Raw genomic sequence first — 19,710 nt, 5'->3', positions numbered from 1 at the left:
ACATTGTAGCACCCTGGGGTTTAGTCAGGGAGCTCCTCACAAATTTACTAGCCAAGAGTAGTTATCCTGGTTGATTGTTAGAGATCTATTGATCTATTGATCTCTCCTTAAGTTTGGCCTTATTGCACTTTTCTCTTCTACCACCAATACGTCCCGGGCTGCTAGGCCCGATATTGGGCCTATCCCAGAAGCATCTGGCTGCCAGGCTGTGTGAGGGCCTATCTAGAAGTAAGAGGGCAGTGCAGGGTTGGGATTGCGGCTTGCAATCCAACCAAAAGTGAGGGTTCTGCCGGCCGGAGAACCTGTCAGTGGTCGGAGGTAGAAGGGAAGCAGTTGCCACTAAGCACCCTGGGGTTTCTATGATGTTGTGCCCAGGTTGGCTTTCACATAGCTCCCAACTGTCCATGAATTTGAGGGACTGTCCCTGATTTGGAACAATGTCCCTCTGTCCCTCATTCTTCCTCATTTGTCCCTCATTTTGGTCTGATCTATATAGCTGTATATAAAATGCACTTTTTATCTATCAAAAAGTGTTTTCCAGCGCTAAACTTTTCATCTGATTTCTAAATTGCTGTATTTTAATTTCCAAAAGCCAATATAAAGGAATAGTAGTGGTAAAAAAGCACATGTGGGTTTAACCAATCGTGATTTTTCTGTACAATTCTCCTTTAAGGGGATGTGGCAAGAGGTGTGTCCAATGCCTGCATACTTTTGCTGATAGCTGTTCCTCATTCACATCTCAAAAAGTTGGGAGGTATGCTTTAAGCATTCTGGGAACACTGTGTGAAAAAGTGTACACACCCATTGTTGGCTTTAGAAGTACGTGGGAAAGGTGAGACGCTCGAGCAAGTAGATTGTTAGTCAGAAATAGGGAAACAAAGTAAATTAGGAATCTCCCTTGCTTATACCCAAATATTGTGATTGGTATGTACTTTTGTGTGTATCCTTTTTTTGTCCATCACCCTCCCCTTTTTCCTTCCCTCTTTTTTCTTCACTCACTCTCTTCTTTGTTTTCTTTCCCGTTTTCCCTTTTCTTTCCTTTCCCTTCCTTTTCCTCCTCTCTTTACCTCCCTCCCTTTTACTCCCAAGGTATTTTGGCTATGCGATGTAAACTTAAGGCTTTAATTACCATAAAAAAAAATATATAATGAGAGTTACACGGAGAATTCAAAGGGACATCTTAAGGGTTAAACAAGAGAAAGTTTTTTGCTTAAGTTACCACAGTCACTGGTGCATTCTAACAGAGGGGTAGAAATGGATTTTTATATTCTTACTGAGTGCCAACAAATATCTCAAAAGGGGAAAACAGTTATGCAGTACATGAAGAGAATTCATTTTAAAGGACCAATTTCAGTAAAAGTGCAATATTATATGAAGTATATGATCTCTCCCCTTTACTAATATTTGTTTATAAGTGCTTAAATTGCTTGCAAGAGGTGTAATTGTTTAAATACATGTTTTGATTACTCTTTGAAGGTAAAAAGAATAGAATTTCGAAGGTTGCAAAAGAACGTGTTAGGTGTGCTGGGGCATTGTGTAAGGAGAAGGGAGTGTGTTGAAAACACCCTTCTTTGTGGTAAGGATAAAGTAAGTGAGTTTAAGGCCTCATGCACACTGGACGTTAAAATAATGTTACAAAAATGGCAGTAGCTTTGCAGTGAGCTGGTGAGCCACGTTTTTTAGCGTTTAGTAGCGTTTTTGATGTTAGAGCGTTTTTACAGCTGAAAACAGCTGAAAAACTCCTTCCAGAACACACTAGTTTCGTGTTTTTTTTAAAGCCAAAAAACGCCTCAGCCAAAAACTGCTGATAACAGCATGGACACATAGGATAACATGATGGGGAGTTTATTGACTGTAGAAAAAAACGTCTGAAGCAAAAAACAGCTGCTGTAATAACATCCAAAAACGACCAGTGTGCATGAGGCCTAAAAGTGTTTTTAATGAAAACACCCTACATTGTAGAGGGTAATGTAGGTTAAGATTTGAAGGAAGAGTAAGAGAGGAGTTATTTTAAGGAATTGTTTTTAATTGTGCAATTACCTATCCTCACATTGTTAAAGGTTTGGAAGCTATTTTTCAATGTCAACAAATACTATATTTCGGATTGATAAAATTGCCCTCAGCTCCGAAATGTTCAAGATTTAATTATGAAAAAAATAGATTGTATGTTTGAGGGGTAGTTGGGCCGATGGGCTCATTTGTTGATATTGAAATGAAAGAAATGGGAACTTGACATTGTACAGGGACATTACCTGTTACAAAACAAAGGGAATGGTTATTTGTACAAATGTTTTTTAATTATGTTTAAGTTAATGCAATTGATACAATATTGGAATAATTATAAAAATACTTGGGGATTTATAAATGTTGGATTTTTACTTTTGGGTTAAGAAAAAAAAAGGTAGTGTTCCAGGCTATGTATTCCAGGCTCTATGCCAAAGGATTGGTGGTTAAGAAAGAAAAAGGGTGGTAACTTAAGGTTGTGTAATCCTATGTACTAAGCTACCACTAGAAAAGAAAAAAACGGTGTTTGAGGGGAAAATACGATAAACATTTCTAAATGGGGAATGAATGAAATGGCCAATGAATGTGGAATGAGAAAGTGGTTGTATTGTGTTTGATTGTAGGGCCCCATGGTTCGTAGCTATGCCCCTGCAAACAGTGCGGGACCAGTGGATAGCCCGACCACATTACAGCACTGGACAGAACAGGTTTGGAACAGAGCTGCTGCTGGATGCTGGATTATGGTAAGTATTATTCTGTTATATAATTTCTTAAAGTGTAAACCCTCACATATACCCATGAAGTGACTGGACTCAAGTGATACACAGAGATGAAACAAATCCTCCTATATTAGTTGTACCTAGCAAGGGAAAGATACAAATACAGAGAGATAAGGTTGCTGCACATGATAATAATATGATATGGGAAGAGTCCCCAAATAGGGGCTTTTTAGCAGCAAAATACAAAAGTATCAAAAGATTAAGAAATTCCAAAAAGATGTATTTTAATTAGTAAAAGTTTATTAGCGTATTACATACCATGAAGGTTAAAATATGAGCTCAGCACGGGGGTATACCCATGAGGTGCATATATTACAACATAAAAGTATACATGTCATTATGTAGCAAACATGTAAAAAAGAGACAGAAACTGATGCGTTTCGATCCATTTGAATTGGGTCTTCTTCAGAGGATGAGTTTGCTGCAAAAAAACTACATTTAGCATGCAAAAATGGGAAAACGCGCACAGAAGACCATACAAGCGAAATTAATGGCCACTTCATACATTTACCTATATACATGCGGAGGGGACCTCCCAACCGAAATTCCCAAAGGTACTGTCAGAACAACTCTATGCACCGACAGGCCGGAAGACACACTAAGGTAGAAAAGAACCCCACTTCGTGCAACCTACAAGGAGTCACACACTGTTGCTCACGGGGCCCGCCAGGTATGGGGGGGAGGGGGGCCGACACCTGCAGCAGAATTCCAGAGCATCAATACGAATGGTATATGTATAAGTATAAATTTTGTTATATAACATTACTGTTAAGTTATTGAATATAAAGTTATTTATATTCATATACTATATTGTATAGCATGGTCAGGCATCTTAGGCCAAAAGGGAGTGAATGGAGGTTAGTAAGAGAAAACCACATATGAAATGTGAGGGATGGGGCAAAAGTGAAATAAGTGAACGTGTGTGCAGGTATGCACAGGGGAGCATGGGGGAGTGAATCGAGAAAAAAAAAAGAAGAAGACAAAAGAATGAAATGGAATAGAGGTATCAAGGGGTAATGAAAAGACCAAGAGTGAGATGTGATAAAAAAATGTAAAACAGAGAGGAAAGAAAAACGAGAAAAGGAAGGAGGAATAAAAAGAAAGAAATAGCAGGGAAAAAATGCGGGTCAGGGAAGGAAATGGGGAGAAAGGGAAATTAATTGCAAGGAGAGAAAGAGGGAGTGCCAGTGCAAACAAAACATGAGATAATAAATATAAATATGAAAGCTGCATAAAAATAGTGTGGTGTGAGAGAAAAGTGAGAACAAAGGAGGGGGAAAGAAAAGGGAGGGGTGTGAGAGATAAGAGGGTGATTAGAATGTGAAAAACAAGTATATAGTGAAGGAGATGACAAAAAAGGTGTGTGATAGGTGGAAAGTGATGGAAAATCAAACTAGTGTAGTAATAAAAAAGGATACCTGATTATTGAGGGAGTGCAACAAGCACCCCAAACGTGAAAAAAATGTGGATAGACGTCTTGCAAAGTTATGAATACACGGTGTAATGGAAATTTGGAAGTTCTGTATATAATTGTATTCTATTTTGTATGTATCGCACACTGCCCTCACTGTGCACACGGCACTAATAATGTTTTCAGTACATGTTTACATTCTTTCAAGTCCTGATTAGAATTAGCCGGCCTATGTAACGCCCCTTGTTACCATAAACGTACAATTGTAATATTAATGTGATACCTACTTAATCATGTGTATAAAAACCTTCAATTGCGTCATAATAAAACAGAACAGTTATTTGGAAAGATGCTGAGCGTATCTTTTGTGTCTGTTACCTACTGCAATAGTTATTATCAATTTGGAACCACTAATCGATATGAGGATAGGAGTTGCCTATCATCAAAATGTCCAACTCAACGGTGAATCTATTAGTGAAAATCATATTGAATATGGGTTAAAGTAAGTATTATATTAAAGAGCAGGTAATGATAAGAACATGAGAGTGTACTTGCTAGGTCAGAATTGGAAAGAAAAATGTCCGATAATCCAAGAGCAGGGCTTGGGGTGGTCTCCTAACAGACCAGCCCACAACATGTAGGTAATATAGTGACCATTTGATTGCTTGCTCATGATTGGAAACAGCTACAGGTGAACAAACCACCCTCCCTACACACACACACCTACCTGACAGGCCGAGGGAGACTAATGGCTGGCCTAAGGCGTGCCGCGCGTGGCTCCCCCGGCGTTCCGAAAGGCGGAAGTCCCCGACCACTGTCGTTACTTCCGCCAAAAATATGTGACGTCATGAAGCAGCACACGCCCACTTCGATGACGTGCACGGATTATGGTAAGTATTATTCTGTTATATAATTTCTTAAAGTGTAAACCCTTACATATACCCAGTGAAGTGACTGGCCTTAAGTGATACACAGAGATGAAACAAATCCTCCTACATTAGTTGTACCTATTTCTCTGCAGTCTTCTCTTCTCTTTATCAGTTCAAAGTGCTACATTTTAATGCTTATCTGAGGATTGAGAAAAAAGGGGGAGGAAACCTGAAGTTACACTCTGCAGAACTCAGTGAGGAGAGATCCGAAAGCTGATTGGAGGGAAGAGGCATCCCACCTTTCCACACAGGAACAGAGCTAAGGCTGTCAATCAGCTGGAGCTCCCTCCCCTGTCATAATTTTTCTCTTGGTGTCAGGAAAACTTGTGAGAAGTGACTCATGCTGATAGCAGAGGAAAAAAGCAATATCCAAAAAAAGATGCAGCGCTAATTAAAATAAATTAAATTAAATATATCAATATGAATATACATAAAAAATTTAGTAAATACCAAGGTGAAAAAAAAGAAAAACTAAAGAAAAGTCCCATCAAGGAAAAAATCCATAAATTCTTAAATAACAGTGTCCATCCAGATGAGCAAGAATAAATATGCAGAAAAAGAATTGTGACAAAGTCTTCAAAGCAAACGAAGTGCATCCAGATCACCACCCAATGTGTATGAATAACCTGCTTACCAGAAAACGATGACCGCCGCAGCATTCTCGCCCAGCCTAGGGAAGTAAGGTCTCCCTCAACCCTTATGGGGAATCCAGAACTCCCGCTGTTGATAAAAGTACTCAAAGACATAAGACAAAAAAGACCAGTGAATCCAGTGTTGTCCTGCTGCGAGCCACTGCTCAGGTCGTGCAACCCTGATCCAGAGGAATGAAGCAGCTGACAGAAATGACATTGAGTGCTCTGGAAGTACACACTATGCTTTGTTCATATTTCATGTCTGAGGTTTACCACCACTTTAACAAGCATTAAATCCTTTATCCTTTGTGTATAGCTAGCTTAAAGTGTTTGATCCTGTTCCTTTAAAGTGTGTTATGCAGGTATGCCCTCTCACCGCTCTACGGTGCCCTCTCCCGCCATCGATAAAAATGATCTTGCGGCGAATCCGCTGCAGAGACCACTTTTACCTGAAAGCGGACCTTGAAGAGGATACCAGGGTTATGGTAGCTAGCTGCTGCCATAACAACGATACACCTCTTCAAAGAGCCACCATATAAAGATGGCGGGTGGTCCGGAGTGGTTAACTGAGCAAGCTGAAGTTAGAAGCTGATTGGCAACCATGCACTGCTGCGCCATATTTTGCACTCTCCAGTTTAAGTAAATCAATCCCTATACCCTGTTCCAAATTATTATGCCAATGATATTTTTCTCATCTACCTAAATAATTGATTTAAACAACAGTCAGCATAATTCTCATGTTATCAACTATTAAGAGTACAATTTAAATTTTATTGAACAAACCTCCTAATGATAACAGTTTTTATTTTTCAAAATAAAAAACTTACAATGCACTGTTCCAACAGGTCACGTTACATTTTAACATAAGACCCCTTATTTGATAGCAGCTTCACAAGTCTTGCATCCATTGAACTTGTGAGTTTTTGGATAGTTTCTGCTTGAATTTGTTTGCAAGATGTCAGAATAGCCTCCCAGAGCTGATGTTTGGATGTAAACTGCCTCCCACCCTCATAGATCTTTTGCTTGAGGATGCTCCAAAGGTTCTCAATAGGTTTTAGGTCAGTCAGGAACTCCGCATATTTTGCAGAGGTCATCTTTACACCTTCGGGGAACCTAAAGGGGCTGACCAGCTCTCTTCTCATGATTCCGGCCCAAAACATGACTCCACCACCACCTTGCTGATGTCGCAGCCTTGTTGGAACAGGGTGGCTGTCCACCAACCATCCACTACTCCATCCTTTTGGACCCCCCAGGGTTGCACGGCACTCATCAGTGAACAGGACTGTTTGAAAATTAGTCTTCATGTATTTTTCTGCCCAATGCAGCCATTTCTGCTTGTGAGCATTTGTTAGTGGTGACCGAATGGAAGGTTTATGCACAGTTGCAAGACTCTGGAGGACTCTACACCTTGATGTCTGTGGGACTCCAGAGGCACCAGCAGCTTCGAATATCTGTTTGCTGCTATGTAATGGTGTTTTAGCAGCTGCTGTCTTGATACGATGCATGGATCTGGCAGAAATCTTCCTCAATGTGCCTTTATCTGCACAAAACCTGTCCTTGCTCTGAATCAGCCACAAATCTCTTAATAGTGACCACGCTTACGTTTTTGTGAAATATCGAATGTTTTCATACCTCGTCCAAGGCATTGAACTATTTTACTCTTTTCGGCAGTAGAAAGATCCTTTTTCTTCCCCATATTGCTTGAAAATGGTGCTCTGCTTAATAATGTGGAACACCCTCCTTTAGTAGTTTTTCCTTTAATTGGGCTCACCTGGCAATCTAATTATCACAGGTGTCCGAGATTGTTTTCAGTGATCAAAAGAGCCCTGAGACACAATTCCATCCATGAGTTAAACTGAAAAACAAAATATTTAATCTTTGTGACACTGAAATAGAATTTGCATAATAATTTGGAACAGGGTGTACCTTTGGGTTCTTTCCCTGGAAGTAGGAGTTTGGGTGCACTTAACGTGTAGAATAGAAAGCTCTCCAATTTCTGGTGGTTGTTAATCATTATTGAATTTGCTGAATGTATCTCTGCTTTAATTTAAGTGATTGTAATGTTTGTATGTTTAGATCCCACACATGCAGCCAAGCAACAAATAATAATGAGAATAAAATTTGCCTGTATGAAAAATAGAGCTAAATTCACAACTTTGTGTTCTTTGCTTTCTGGACAATGATGAAATTTTGGACTTTATATGTAGCAAGGGGAAACGTAAAAGACGTTAAACAAAAAGTACTCTGAGATGTAATTAATGAAAATTCACTTTAGGGAAATTAGACACAAATGTGGAGCCCTATATCCAACACAAACCATCTCTTATGCCCTGTACACACGATAGGATTTTCCGATGGAAAATGTGTGATAGGACCTTGTTGTTGGAAATCCCGACCGCGTGTAGGCTCCATTATACATTTTTCATAGCAATTTCCGTCACACAAAATATGAGATCTGGTTCTTAAATTTTCTGACAACAAAATCCGTTGTCGGAAATTCCGATTGTGTGTACACAATTCTGATGCACAAAGTGCCACCTTCCGAAAATGGAAAGAGTATGGCACAACCGCAAACCTACCAGGACACGCCCGTCCACTTAAACTGACAGGCCGGGCAAGGAGAGCATTAATCAGAGAAGTAGCCAAGAGACCCATGGTAACTCTGGAGGAGCTGCAGAGATTCACAGCTCAGGTAGGAGAACCTGTCCACAGGACAACTAATAATCGTGTACTCTACAACTCTGGCCTTTATGGAAGAGTGGCAACAAGAGAGCCATTGTTGAAAGAAAGCCATAAGAAGTCCCATTTGCAGTTTAAGGGAAGCCATTTGGGGGACACAGCAAACATGTGGAAGAAGGTGCTCTGGTCAGATGAGACCAAAATGGAACTTTTTGGCCTAAAAGCAAAACACTATGTGTGGAGGAAAACTAACACTGTATATCACCCTGAACACACCATCCCCACCGTGAAACATGGTGGTGGCAACATCATGTTGTGGGATGCTTTTCTTCAGCAGGGACAGGGAAGCTGGATAGAGTTGATGGGAAGATGGATGGAACTAAATACAGGGCAATCTTAGAAGAAAACCTATTTGAGTCTGCAAAAGACTTGGGACGGAGATTCACTTTCCTGCAGGACAACGGCCCTAAACATACAGCCAGAGCTACCATGGAATGGGTTAGATCAAAGCATATTCATGTATTAGAATGGCCCAGTCAAAGTCCAGACCTAAATCCAATTGAGAATCTGTGGCAAGACTTGAAAATTGCTGTTCACAGACGCTCTCCATCCAATCTGACAGAGCTTGAGCTATTTTGCAAAGAAGAATGGGCAAAAATTTCACTCTCTAGATGTGCATGGGCTACATACAAATACACTCTACACTTTTCAGATTTTTTAAAAAACATTTTAAAAACCTTTTATCATTTTCCTTCAATTTCACAATTTTTGAAGTGCCACTCTGTGTTGGTCTATCACATAAAATCACAATAAATTAAATTTAAGTTTTTGTTGTAACATGGCAAAATGTGGAAAATGTCAAGGGGAATTAATACTTTTTTAAGACACTGTGTATTGAAGATGAGAGCTGCTTTTTGTTGGAAGATGATGCAACTTCAGTGGAGCTTCCATGTGCCACTGAAAAAATGGGCAATGACTTTCCAGAGGCCAAGTAAATTCTGAACACATGGTCATTGGAGAAGGATATAGGAACTTTGCCATGGAATCGAGTGTCCTTAGTATAAAATTTGGTGTTTGCAACTAGGCTGAAGACAGCCTAAGTGTTGATTGCTATTGTTAACTGAATTTACTGGATTTCCCTAAGCCTAATGACATCAGCTGCTTCTGTGGAGTGTTCTCCAGTGGACTGAGAAGACTCAATGGGTGTTATTTACTAAAACTGCATGGAAACTCTGCATAGAAACCAACCAGCTTCCAGGTTTTATTGTCAAGGTTTAATTGAACAAGCTGACTTTAGAAACGGATTGGCTACCATGCACAGCTGCACCAGATTCTGAGTGCACCAGTTTTAGTAAATCTCCCCCAATGCATTGGGTTATGAATGCTTATTCAGCCTTGGTCAGTCACTGAGAGGTTTTTGATAGTGGGGTGGGCCATGGAATCTGCCAACACTGGAGCGAAGGGCTATACTGTACATGATTTAAGCAGCAATCAGGCCATCACTATCAAACCATCAGATAAAGGGGAAGCGGCTGTTGTGATGGATGCAAATAAATACATACAGTATAAAGCCTAGTACACACTAGTATTTTTTTTTTTTGCATTCAACCCAGCGGGCTGCCCAATAAAAAAAAAAAAAACTGAAGAGCTCAGGAGGAGCCGCGGTACTAATTATCCAATGTTAATACAGCGATCTCCCTTGCTGAGCAATTGTGTTCTGACAGGGGGACGGTCCCATTGGCTGAGAACGCTGATCGGGTGCCGATCAGCAGACCTTTTTCGGTCATACCCCTTTTACAGAAGCTGGCTCTGTTGGACAGGCTGCTGTACACATAGGCCAAATGTCGGCCGGTTTCTATTGAACCGACCGATTCCGCCCAATATTCAGTCCTTGGGTATGGCTAAGAGAGACCAGAGACAACTGGCAAATGCTACTTACTATAAAAAAAAATTATGATTTGACCCACAGTTTCACTCAACAATTAAAAGGTCCCAATAAAACACTATACCAACCCATCTACATTCAGAACTCATCAGTGCAATTCCAGATAATCCAGAAATTTGGGACTAATACATGCTACCCAAGATCCACAAGCCAGGAAATCCAGGCAGAACCCATCATAACAGGTATGTACACACTTACCGAACAAATCCCAGGCCTTGTAGAAAACAAATGTTAAAACCATTAGTTATAAATACTGCTAGTTTCCTACAAGATACAACTAATTTTCTGAACAAGATCAACAATATACAGCATTTACTACCAAACACACTTCTATTCACTATAGATGTAGAATCTCTGTACAATCACAATGATGGGATTGCTGCATGTTACAAATTCTTATCATCCTCACCAAACCACAAATACAGCACTGAGGATGTTACACAGCTCATTGAATTCATTCTTACACACAACTACTTCACTTTAAAAAATAACAACTATCGTCAATGTATGGGTTCTGCTATGAGAAGTAAAATGGCATCCTATTATGCAAACTTACAGTGGGCATAGAAAATAATCACCCCCCCCCTTTAAAATAGTTACATTCTTTCGCTTTGCAGCCTAAAAAGGAAGACAGGCACCGTTTTTGTTTTATCCAGCTGTATTTACTAATGCAGCTTATAACATCCAAGTGAAAGATATAACACCAACATGTCAGGAAAAAAAAAATCAAAAACAGAATTACTGAGTTGGAAAAAGGATCACTCCCCTCTTGTGTCAGTATTTTGTTGGACCATCTTTTCCCTTAATTCAAGCCTTTAGTCTGTTGAGATATGTCTCTACTAACTTTGCACATTTAGACTTTGCAATACAGTATTTGCCCACTCTTCTTTGCATAGCTGCTCAAGTTCAGTTACATGTGATGGTGACCATGTAATGGCTTTCTTCTGGCCACTTTGCCATAAAGCCCAACTCTATGGAGCGTACGGCTTATTGTCGTCCTGTGTACAGATACTCCAGTCTCTGCTGTGGAACTCTGCAGCTCCTCCAGGGTTACCTTAGGTCTCTGTGCTGCCTCTCTGATTAATGCCCTCCTTGCCCGGTCTGTGAGTTTTGCTGTGCGGCCGTCTCTTGGCAGGTTTGCTGTTGTGCCATGTTCTCTCCATTTGGTTATGATAGATTTGATGGTGCTCCTAGGGATCATCAAAGATTTGGATATTTTTTTTTATAACCTAACCCTGAATTGTACTTCTCAACAACATTGTCCCTTACTTGTTTGGAGAGTTCCTTGGTATTCATGGCAGTGTTTGGTTAGTGGTGCCTCTTGCTTAGGTGTTGCAGCCTCTGGAGCTTTTCAAAAAGGTGTGTATATGTAATGACAGATCATGTGACACTTGGATTGCACACAGGTGGACATCATTTCACTAATTATGTGACTTTTGAAGGTAATTGGTTGCACCAGAGCTTTTTATGGGCTTCATAACAAAGGGGGTGAATACATACTCACATGCCAGTTATCAGTTTTTTATTTCTGAAAAATAGTTTTGTATATATTTTTCTAATTTTACTTCACCAACTTAGACTATTGTGTTCTGATCCATCACATATAATTCAATTTAAAAAAACATTGAACTAAAGGCTGTAATTAACAAAATAGGTAAAAAGCCAAGGGGGTGAACACTTTTGCAAGGCACTGTATGTGTATACAGGACCATTCCAGTAGTAGACTTCTAAAAAGTTTTTAATACCATTTTCAGTATTTTTAAAACTTGTAGAGAGAGAGAGGTATAGACTGTTCCACTTGCACCAAGTGGGAATCTTTAAGGCTCCGTTCACACTAGCATGATTTGTCATGCAACTTTGGACATGACAAGTCGCAACCATTGTTTTCAGTGCTACCCGTTTAGGTTGGTGTGACTTAATGTCGCAGAGATTTTGAAAAGGTGCCTGCACTACTTTGATGCAACTTTTGATAGAACTTCGATCCATTGCGTGTAAAGTCCGATCAAAACCGCACTGGAAACCGCGATAATGTGAATAGAGCCCAACATCTTTTTGTCACGTTAAGTGAATATGAATTATTTGAATTTAATTTGGAAAATTGTCTGTTTAACCTCCCTGGCAGGATGATTATTTCATATTTTTGATGCTGAAAGCGGTACAATTATTTTGCATGGAAATTTGGTATTTTATATTGTAGGCCTGTAATTCTTAGGAATAACTCACTTAAATCTGTCCAAACCAGAGTCTAGTAGACATCTCGGGTATGATAAATTTTGAAACATGAAATCATAAATTATAATATAATAAATAACTATAAATAATTATACCAAATAATAATATAATAATAATAAAAATTATTTGATAATGTAATCAAATCAAAAACACTGAAATTTGCAGAATTGTCGCTGTCATTACTTTTCAGTGTTTGATGATGGATCTCCACACAAATCACTATCGCTCAATTCTTCTGCTCCCTGCTCACCACCATCACTTGGACTGAAGTCCAGCTTCTCCGTTTACAAGTGATAGCTTATCTCCCAGTAGCTCTCACAGGTCAGATCTCCTGTGCAGATCCCACTGAGTGCCGGACAGGGACAAGGGAGATACAGAACAGGTGCCCAGGGTTCAGTGCAGTCATGGGCAGGAGAGGGTGCGTGGTAGGCTGCACCCTCTGTGGTCTCCATTTTTTTTCCCTGGTGACCAGTTGTTGATGCTCCTACTGCATAATCTCCCTTGCAAGTGACTGTAGTATAGTATAGTTTGCTGGGAGATACTACAGCCGGATAGGTGTTTCAGCTTAATATTGCAACAAAGGTAAGACATATGACAGATGGTGGAGCTTTTAAGGAGGGGGGAGAAGATGAGGGCAGTGGAGGGAGGGAGTTGTATGCATTGGGAAGAGCTACTATTTGATGCCATTTGGCAGGTATGTGTATGTGGCATGGTTGAGTTCCTGCACCTATTCTCTGAGAAAAAAAGCCCTGCTCCTAACTGAGGTCCTCCAACACCCTTATTAACTTTGTTGCCCTTCTCTGGACTCCCTCCTGAGGATTGGTGACCAGAACTGGATGGAATACTCCAGATGTGGCCGAACCAGAGTTTTATAAAGTGGCAGGATTATCATTTGGTCTTCTGGAGTAAATTTCTTTTTTTATATATGCTTGCTGCAGCTTGGCATTGCATGCTATTGCTGAGTCTGTGATCTACTAGGACCCCAAAATCTTTTTCCATCCTGGATTCCCCCAGAGGTTCTCCCTTCTTGTGAGCAACTAGCATTCATATTTTTAGCCCCCAAGTGCACTACTTTACATTCTTCCTTGTCAAAAATATTTTATTAAATACAGAAAAAAATAAAGTACAATAAAATTAATACTGTATATTGTACAATTTAGAGTATTTATATAATAATTATATGTGGTTAAAATTATAGAATTAATCATGAGGTAAGGCTTTATGAAAAATCAAAGTAATTAAATAATAATTGTGAACTAAACCAATTGTGATGTAGACATTCAAATATTGTGTAATATTAAAGATTATGAAAAACTAAGTAAAGATTTCCTGGGCAATCTTGGATTACTGAATTGTATTTCAATACTAATGAAGGTACATCTAAATCATTAGGTGTAAAGAGAGTCAGAGTAGAGAAAGGAAGAATAAGGTAGAGGGTGAAGAGTGAAGAAAATATATTAAGGAGGGGTCCACCGGATCGATCCAGAAGTCACAGTCAGATCTATACAGCCAGCATTAGTTCAAATCATCTACCATGGCGATAAAACGTTGTCATTGAATGATAATAGTAAGAAGTGTTCTAACCAAGGTTACCATAATTTATGAAATTTAGGCATTTGGTTTTGTTCAATAGCAGCCATTTTAGGATGTACCATAAAATGATTCATTCTTTGTTTGGTCTTGGCCAACTCCAAAGAGGGGTCTTCCAAGCTCTCGCTACAGTTTGTTTTGCTGCTGTGAGCAAAAATACAAATAGTTTAAATTGGACATGAGTTAGACACTCTGGCTTGAGGCAGAGTAGTGTGGTTGCAAGGTTAGGGTGAAGGGTAATATTGAACATTTTGGAGGCGTATGTAAATATTTCTTTCCAAAATGTCTGTACTAATGGACAGGACCACCAAGTGTGCTTGTATGTACCTTCTTCTAAACAACCACAAAAACAGTGATTTGAGTAATCGGGGGTAAATTTAGCAATTTTGGTTGGTACTAAGTACCACCGAGTTAATACCGTATAATTTGTTTCCATGGCTAGTACATTAGGGGAGGATGATTTAATTGTGGACCAAATTTTAACCCACTCTGCCTCATCCAGAGTGTTTTCCAAGTCCTCCTCCCATTTCCGCACATAAGTAGGCATATCCTTATCAGAGTTTATTAGTAATTGAGAATAGAGGGAGGAAATTCGTCCTCTAACGTGTGGATCATTTTTGCATGTGGATTCAAAACTAGTGAAGTGGGCCAAAGGTACATCAGAAATGGTATTAGGTGTGAAGAAATTTTTTATTTGAAAGTATCGGAACAATTCCGATTGAGGGATACCTTGTGCTTTGCATAGAGATGGAAAGGGGATAAAAGATGATGAGTTAACAAAGTTGTGGAAATTCAGTATACCCAAGGAAGACCATGCTTTAAAAGAGAGAGGATAAATCCATGCTGGGTAAAAGGTTGGGTTTTTGAAAAAGGAGAGAAGGGGGTTGTGTAAAGATTGTAATTTATGTTTAAATTTAAGCCTGTCCCAGAGGGATAAGTAATGTTTAGTAATAGGATTACTTAAGCCAGGACGGTGTTTGGAATGTATCCATAATATATTGGAGATCGATAAAGGGTCACAATCATAAGCCTCTATCAAAACCCATAATGGAACTTCCTGAGTGGCATGATATTTTGTTAAACTAGCTATGTGAGCTGCTCTATAGTAAGTGGCAAAATTTGGTACTCCAAGACCACCTAAATTTTTAGGTAAGTATAATATTTTAAGAGGTATACGCGGTTTTGAGGATCCCCAAATAAATTTCGATATTCTTTTCTGGATAATACATAAATAGTGGGCGGGGACTGCAGTCGATAATACTCTAAATAAATATAGTAGTTTAGGTAAAATTGACATTTTAGCAACATTCATTTTCCCCAACCAGGAGATGGGAAGGTGGGACCAACTGTCCATTAGGTTCGTAATGTGTTTTAAAATGTTAGGGTAATTAGCAGAGCATAAGTCTGATAGAGAGGCTGTAAGGTGAATTCCTAAGAACGGAATTGATCTCTCTGCCCATGTGAAGGGGAGTGCTATTTTTGCTGAAGTTAATTCTAATGTTGAAAGCGATATGTTTAATGCTATACATTTCTTGGAATTTATCTCTAGTCCTGATATGGTAGCAAATATGTTGAGAATAGGTAATAAATTTGGGCCTGAAACTTGGGGAGATGATAGAAACAATAAATACTCGTCTGCAAATAAGCTAAGTTTATGATGGATTCCACCTAATTCTATTCCAGTGACTGTTGGTTCTAATCTAAGGTATTGAGCTAAAGGTTCTATTAAAAGGGCAAATAATAAGGGGGAAAGTTGGCAACCCTGTCTAGTGCCTCTTTCTTTCATTCCGATTTATATCCTGCGTATTTTACGTAGGCTTGGGGTTTGTTATAAAGAGCTGCTATCCAACTAGTGAAGTGGGGACCAAATCCCCACTTCTGGAGAGTGTAGTGTAAATAAGGCCAGGTTACTGAATCAAAGGCTTTTCTTATGTCAAGAGACAGAAAGCATGTAGGAATTCGTCTTTTTTTGGCTATGTACGCCAAGAGGGTTGCTCGAGGTACGTTATCGCTTGCTTGCCTTGTTGGCATAAATCCAACTTGGTCATTATGTATACATTTACCAATTATCTTGTTAAGGTGGGTAGCTAGGATTTTTGCTAAGATTTTGATGTCTTGATTTAGGAGGGAAATGGGACAGAAGTTCGTGCAGGATGTATTATCTGAGTGTGGTTTGGGGATCATGCAAATAATAGATAATAATGATTCACATCTAAAGGAGTAGTTGTCTATTAGAGTGTTGAATGCTTCCTCTAATATAGGAGAAAGAGTTTCAGAAAATGTTTTATAATATAAGGCTTTATATCCATCTGGGCCAGGCCTTTTGTTAATTATCAGTTCTTTTATGGTTTCCAAAACTTCTGCTGATGTTATGCGTTCTTCCAGCAATATTTTTTGTGTGTGTGTTAGTTTAGTTAGATTTATTTTAGAGAAGAAGTTATAAGCATCAGATTGATTGAATTCTTTTGATTCAGAATATAATGATGTTAAATATTTTTGGAATTTTTGAACGATTTTAAGATGATTACTTGTATAAGTGTTATTTGATAGTTTAAGTTTTATTGGATTTGATTGTCTGTCAATAGATTTCAGCGCGCGAGCTAGAAGGGTATTAGGTTTGATTTCATGTAGAACATGTGTTTTGATCTGCATAATATCTTATCTACTGATTCTGTTAAGAATAAATCATATTCTAATCTGGCTTTTTCCAATTGTTCTTTTGATTTAGAGGAGGGGTTGCTTTGAAATGAAGAAAAAGCAGTGTTAAAGTTGGATTCTAATTTTCGTGCTAGGCTAATGCATTCTCTTTTAATCAGTGCCATTTGTCGTTGGATCAATCCCAGCATCACAGGCTTATGCGCTTCCCATAAAGTAAGCAGAGAAACCTCTGGGTTAGTGTTAAATTCTAGATAATCCTTAATACCTTGTTCAATTATTTGACTATGTAAGGGGTTCTTAAGTATGATGTCAGGAAGGTACCATGTTGAGTCAGGGGCTTTAGGGATGGTAGAGGATCTTGTGGTGTATACTGCATTATGGTCTGACCAAGGAATGGGGATTATGCTGGATGTAAGAATTTCCGGTATCATAGCTGTGGTTAGAAAAATGTGGTCTATACGTGTGGAAATCTTATGTGGGTGTGAATAGTAAATTCTCTCCAAAAGTCTACTAGATTATACAGAGAGAGTAGTTTAGAAAATGATTGATTGCTTGAGTTGCGAGAGGGAATATAAGGCGATTTGTCTAGAAATGGGAGGAGAACCTGGTTAAAGTCACCGCATATGATGACCGTACCCAGTTTATGAGTATTTACCACTTGTAATAAGTGTGAAAAAAATGGGATTGGTTGTTTATTAGGAGCGTAATATGATACTATCGTTACCGCATTGTCTATAATAATTGTCTATAATGTGACCAGTGATAATAAGATAACGCCCCTCAGGGTCTTTAATTTCAGATTGTATTAAATACGGGGTAGATCTGTGGAAGGCTATAAGGGTTCCCCTCTTTTTTGCGCTGGCCGAGGCTGTAAAGACTTGTGGGTAAAAAGGATTCATATATTTAGGAGTAGAATTCACTGCAAACTGAGTTTCTTGTAGGCATATTATATGAGCTGCGCTCTGCCTCTCCCTGTAGCAGAACGGAAGTTTCTGTGAGGAAGAGTTGCCGTGTGGTGTCCTGTGACTCCTTCTCACTGCCTAAGGTACATTACATGTCTGCCTGAGGATGTTTGGGAGTATGGGATAATGTAACATGCTGGGAACAAGCTAAATTTGGAGAAACCGTCACACAATCTTGCCCTTTAGTGCTACGACATTTCTTCAGCAAAGATGGAAATATAAGCAGAACCTACACAACGATAGGTTGGACTGATCCATTTCCAGATATTGATGCCTGCGGGCACAATGAGAATATAACACGGGATCCTGAGGATTTCGGAGATGAGGCTGAACCACCCCATTAGGACATCCAGATCTATAGTCAATAGGATGCTGTTTGGGGCCTAATAACGTCTGGGGTCTGGTGAGTGTGAACCCCTTTGCGGGTGTGTGGAGCACATGGTGGTGAAGTGTTTGGTGAACGGTGCACTCATCAATATACTACCAGTTACACCCTGTATATCCACTAGAGACTCTCTATTCATTTCAGTTTTGTAATTTTGAGTTATTGCAAACTAATCTATCAGGTTTATAATTTCTGCCTGATAGAAGCGCCGCTTTGATGTTTTAATTGTATCTCTTTTGAGGTCTTAATTTTTACATCTTTTCTGTTATTTTAATTGACTTTAGTGGCTGCTGAGGGAAACCTCTTCTTAAATGTATACATATATGCAATAGTGATTATTCCATATATTAATTTGCATTCTAGTGTATATTAGCTAGCAATTCTGTCTTGAGTGTTTAAGACCTGTTTTTACATAGCGCTGAGATTGGAGGAGCGTGTTTGGTTTATAAGGGTTTTTACTTTCTTTTTTTTCCTTCAACTTGTGTTTATATTATATGAACCTTCTTAGCTTGAAAGGAATGAAATGCTTTTATTCTTTTTTGTGGTGTGTTGATTCCCTCAACATTCAGGGAAAGGATGTTTAAGGGTGCCATGATAAATGATCTAAAAGATAGTACTCAGTGTCTGCAAGTGTCTGACTGGATGAATCGACCCGTGTGGACCGAAAGAGGGGGTGGGGAGGAGGGACTAGAGCTGTTAGGAGTATAGAAAGATAGAGAAAACTGAAAATAAAAAGGATAAAGTTAAACAAGATGCAGAAAAGCATATAATGAAAAGTAAGGTTTACCCGTGATGTGGGGAATAGGCCACCATCAGGGGGAACGTAGCCTGCGTCATCTGCCCACATATTATGTATGGGCAGACGAGGAGGGCAAATTGGGGCACACCGAACGTCCCTTTGAGGAAGAAAAGCCCTAATTATATTATTTAAACGAAAACAAGAAACAAGAAAATGCGTAATGATTTGACATAAAAGTAATACAAGTAAATCCCGCTTGGTGTTGGGATATAGTAATCCTAGATTAAAAGGAATGTTATAAATTGCAATAAAGGTAACCATCTAATAAAAATTAGAACATGCTAGAACAGAACAGAACCTAGATCTCTTAATAAATCTTATTAATATCCTTGTAGAATAAGAAGACCAGTCAGCAACCTTAGGTAATGGCTTTTTTTTTTTAATAAAATGAAATAAAATAAAGTAAAATAAAATAAGACCTTCTTCGCTGTCTTTAAAAATCTGGTCTCGGAGGGGGAAGGCGGGGGGAAGGGGGGAAGGGGAACCAAAAATACTAGACCAAAACAGTACATAGATCTCTTAGTTAATCTTATTAATAACTTTTTAACCTGAGAAGACCAGCCAGCAACCTAAGATCACGACTTTTCCCTTTTTTAAATTTTTTTTTATTTTTATTTCCCCTTCTCATTTCCCTTTTTCTCTTTTTCTTTTTCCTTTTTTTTTTCTTTCTTTCTTTTTTTTTTTTCCTTTTTTTTCCTTCCCCTT

At 39.0% G+C, this 19,710-nt stretch overlaps 1 protein-coding gene across 4 annotated transcripts in view; it reads left to right on the top strand.

Annotated features, from left to right (window-relative positions):
- Nucleotides 1–706: 706 nt before the first annotated feature.
- The window catches only part of LOC141103426 (pancreatic alpha-amylase-like), a 54,616-nt gene continuing 35,612 nt past the window's right edge, over nt 707–19,710 (top strand). Inside the window, exons 1-2 of one of the 4 annotated variants that reach the window (XM_073593006.1) lie at nt 707–832; nt 2,628–2,747. In XM_073593006.1, coding sequence (XP_073449107.1) covers nt 2,634–2,747 — 114 coding nt within the window. In that variant the 5' untranslated portion in view covers nt 707–832; nt 2,628–2,633. Of the gene's footprint in view, nt 925–2,627; nt 2,748–19,710 lie in introns of all 4 variants that reach the window. The other 3 variants (XM_073593008.1, XM_073593009.1, XM_073593010.1) reach the window with 3 other exon arrangements.

This window comes from Aquarana catesbeiana, linkage group LG07 (genome assembly GCF_042186555.1).
Source record: "Aquarana catesbeiana isolate 2022-GZ linkage group LG07, ASM4218655v1, whole genome shotgun sequence".
NCBI classification, from domain to species: domain Eukaryota; kingdom Metazoa; phylum Chordata; class Amphibia; order Anura; family Ranidae; genus Aquarana; species Aquarana catesbeiana.
Note: the sequence above shows the minus strand (reverse complement) of the source record. Positions and strands in the feature narration are given on the sequence as shown.